General features: G+C 42.1%; 1 protein-coding gene across 1 annotated transcript; it reads left to right on the top strand.

Annotated features, from left to right (window-relative positions):
• Nucleotides 1-1,711: 1,711 nt before the first annotated feature.
• Nucleotides 1,712-2,975, top strand: LOC108499383 (testis-specific serine/threonine-protein kinase 2-like). Its single transcript, XM_017819139.1, has one exon. It carries the CDS (start codon nucleotides 1,924-1,926, stop codon nucleotides 2,923-2,925), a length of 1,002 nt encoding a protein of 333 aa, XP_017674628.1. The 5' UTR covers nucleotides 1,712-1,923; the 3' UTR covers nucleotides 2,926-2,975.
• The last annotated feature ends 422 nt before the right edge of the window (nucleotides 2,976-3,397 follow it).

The raw sequence follows: 3,397 nt of genomic DNA, 5'->3' as shown, positions 1-3,397 counted from the left end.
AACAAAAAGACCAAACAAACAAACAAAAAAAAAAGCTTTTTTTTTGTTAATAGTAAAAATGTGAGTATTTCCATACAAACTTGATCACACTCTTAAAACAAAACACTGTGAGAAGAAAGAGACTGTAGGAGTATTCTGGTTGATACCATCACACAGCTCAGGTGGTAATCATTGTTTAACAGTTTCACCAAGAATATTTTCCTGCATCCCCTTCTACACATTTCAAAAGAATGGCTGTGAGAAGATACACAAGCAACAGACAGAGTGTACATGACACATTTCAGGTACTTTGCACCAAATATAGAAGTGTCTAGATGCAAGACAGATTTCCTAAAGAATTAACAGGCCATCCACACCAGAAGTTGGAGTGGTTTTAAGCCTGAGTGGATGATGTGAGGCTATCTGGTATTTAATACAAGGCCACATTTCTATTTACACTGGAAAAGAACCAATTAAATTAATGCCCTGGAAACAACCACATGTAATAGTCCACTGTAAATCTTTATGCACTATTGCATGTGTTTTAAAGACTTCTCTTCTTTGTTCTTCCCAATGTCATCACAATTTACATCTTCCCTCTCACAGTTCAGGTACTAGCTGCATCTTCAGGACAGATAAAGTGTGATATGTTCAGTAGTTAAACCTATAATTTGGAATTATATCTGTCCATGTCCTTAAGACCATTTTCTCCGTAATACCATGAAGGAGTTGCTCTTTCCCCCCTCCTCAAATCTGAAGGTATTTTCCCTTTCATATGGCTGTTGAAAGACTACAGCATAAACATGCAGAGGAGCATGTACTAAATATCCACTGTAAATCCTCCTTAAACTCAAAACAAGACTCAGTGAAATAAGAACATTCACCATTTAGCGTGAGGAAAAAAAGTTTTAGTCCCCTGAGAACTACTATCACTCCAAACTTGTAGTTAAACTTTCTGGGTTTTTCACTTTTATAGCAACCTTAAAGACTTATTAATTAAACCTTAACTTCAGTTTAAAGGGATGCCATCAATTTGAAAGCAACTCTGAGTATTTCACCTAATACCAAGAACACAACTACAAAATTCTTTATTCTGCTCATGTGACTGCAGCCTGCAGTGGTGTCCTGGCTGATAAAAACTAACTTTTCTCTAAGACTTCTCAGGAAGTTCACCAGCACCAGCTGCTAAAAGCAAGGAAAGAAAACTGCATGTATGGAGAGATTAGCTGCAGTGAAAATTCTGGATTCCCATAAAATTTCTTGTGAAATAAGGAACAGACTTTTAGAAAGCTCATAACAATGCTGACATAATCCACTGAATTTGTAGGACTCCCCGGTAGTCCCTGGATCAGTCACCTGTTGTTCCAGTCAAGCCCAACAAATAATGCTTATGAATAAATCAGAATCTACCATACCACCAAAAAAAAAAATAAAAATAAAAAACTCCCACAAATTCTCAGTCCTCAGGTGGTTAAAACTGCCATCTCTTTTTCTTTTCCCTTGAAATCCACTGAAAACAATACATTATATTATAGTAAGGATATACTGTAATATAGCAACTGAAAAACAGCATTACAAAATTAAGATATAATCATTTTCTTGCTACTTTGGCCATCTCAAAAAGAGAAATATCCCTTTAAGAGGTCAGCTCCATTTGCTGGTTGCAACACGCAGGGGCAACCGTCCGTGACATCACAGGGCAGCCAGAGACTCGGTGTTAAGGTTTGCCCTCCACCATGTCATAGAGCAGCTCTAAGGACAGAAAGCTCCTTTCAATTGGCCTGGCAGGGGTGACTGTCCATGAGATCACCTGGTGACCAGCACTGGGGTGACAGCCCAGAACTCCTGCCACACCAGTGCTCCAAACAGCCACCTGGGGCCACTGGCCACCGCACATGAGGCACGGCGGCTCCCACTGGGGCAGCTCCCTGAGGCTCCCCCACCATGGATGCTGTGGTGCTTAAAAAGAAGGGCTACAGCCTGGGCAGCACACTAGGGGAAGGCTCCTATGGCAAAGTGAAATGTGCCTACAGCCACCACCTGAACCGCAAAGTGGCCATCAAGATCATCGACAAGAAGAAAATTTCTCCGAACGTCCTGGAAAAGTTTCTCCCCAGGGAAATGGAGGCTTTGAAACGGTTGCACCACCCCTCGATCATCGAGACGTTCGAGATTTTTGAGACGTCTGTTGGGAAAGTGTACATAGTGATGGAGCTGGGGGAAAGGGGAAGCCTCCTGACCTACCTCAGCATCAAGGGACCGATGGAAGAGGGCATTGCTCGCGTCAAGTTCCAGCAGTTGGCTTCTGCCATCAAGCACTGCCACGACTCGGACTTTGCCCACAGGGACCTGAAGTGTGACAACATCCTTCTTGACAACGATCTTAACTTCAAGCTGACAGACTTTGGCTTTTCAAAACCTTTGTCTCGGGATGAAAATGGAAAAACCATTCTCAGCAACACTTTCTGCGGGTCTCTGGCGTACTCAGCGCCTGAACTGCTCGAGCACATTCCTTGTGACCCCAGGATTTCTGACATGTGGAGCCTGGGCATCATCCTGTATGCAATGCTCTACGCTTCACAGCCTTTTGATAGTTCTAATGTCAAGGAAATGCTTCAGATTCAGAAACAACAAAAGATTCCCTTCCTCAAGACAAAACACCTGTCTGTGGACTGCAAAGACCTCATTTCTCAGCTGCTCCAACCTGATATGTCTAAGAGACTGTGCATAGATGAGGTTTTGCAACATCCCTGGTTGCAGACTCCAAAACCCACACCCTCTAATCCTTTGCTAGCTGCAGGAGAGGGCAATCCAACAGACTGTGCAAGAAAAAACCTGACCAAAGGCAGAAGGGCAACTCCCATTCTGCGCAAGTGTAAGGAGTGGAGGAGGAAATCGGATCCTCTCAAGGGTGGCTTGTTTCAACAAGACCACAAAGTTGCCTAACTTGTGAACTGCATTAGTTTAAACTGAAATTAAAGGGAACCTGTCTAAAATTCTGTGTCATGTCCCAATATACACATGGTTGTGGCCCCTCTTCTGCACAGTGCATTTGAATGAAGTTCTTTAACGCTGTCAGAGGCAGGACTATGAAAGATGTGGGGAAACAGTGAGGGAGGGAAGTTTTAGAGTCTCTAAACGAAAAGAGGAGCACTTTGTATGTAATACCTGGAAGAGGAATGTATTTCAAATGTGACAATGCAAATTTTTTAATAGTTCAAAATCAGAACTAGTGCACTTCATAACAATTTTACAACTATTTCACTACTTAGACTCTGATCTGCCCAGATGTGCTGCCTATGAATCATAAAATGTAACCGATTTTCTCTTTCCTCCAGTTAAGCACAGGTTTTTGTATCTTTCGAATTTGAGACTTTTAACAAATAATGTCTAATATAAACCATCCCCATATGCTTAA

Source organism: Lepidothrix coronata, unplaced genomic scaffold (genome assembly GCF_001604755.1).
Source record: "Lepidothrix coronata isolate B3197 unplaced genomic scaffold, Lepidothrix_coronata-1.0 Scaffold73, whole genome shotgun sequence".
NCBI lineage: Eukaryota > Metazoa > Chordata > Aves > Passeriformes > Pipridae > Lepidothrix > Lepidothrix coronata.
This window is presented reverse-complemented; position numbering and strand designations above follow the sequence as displayed.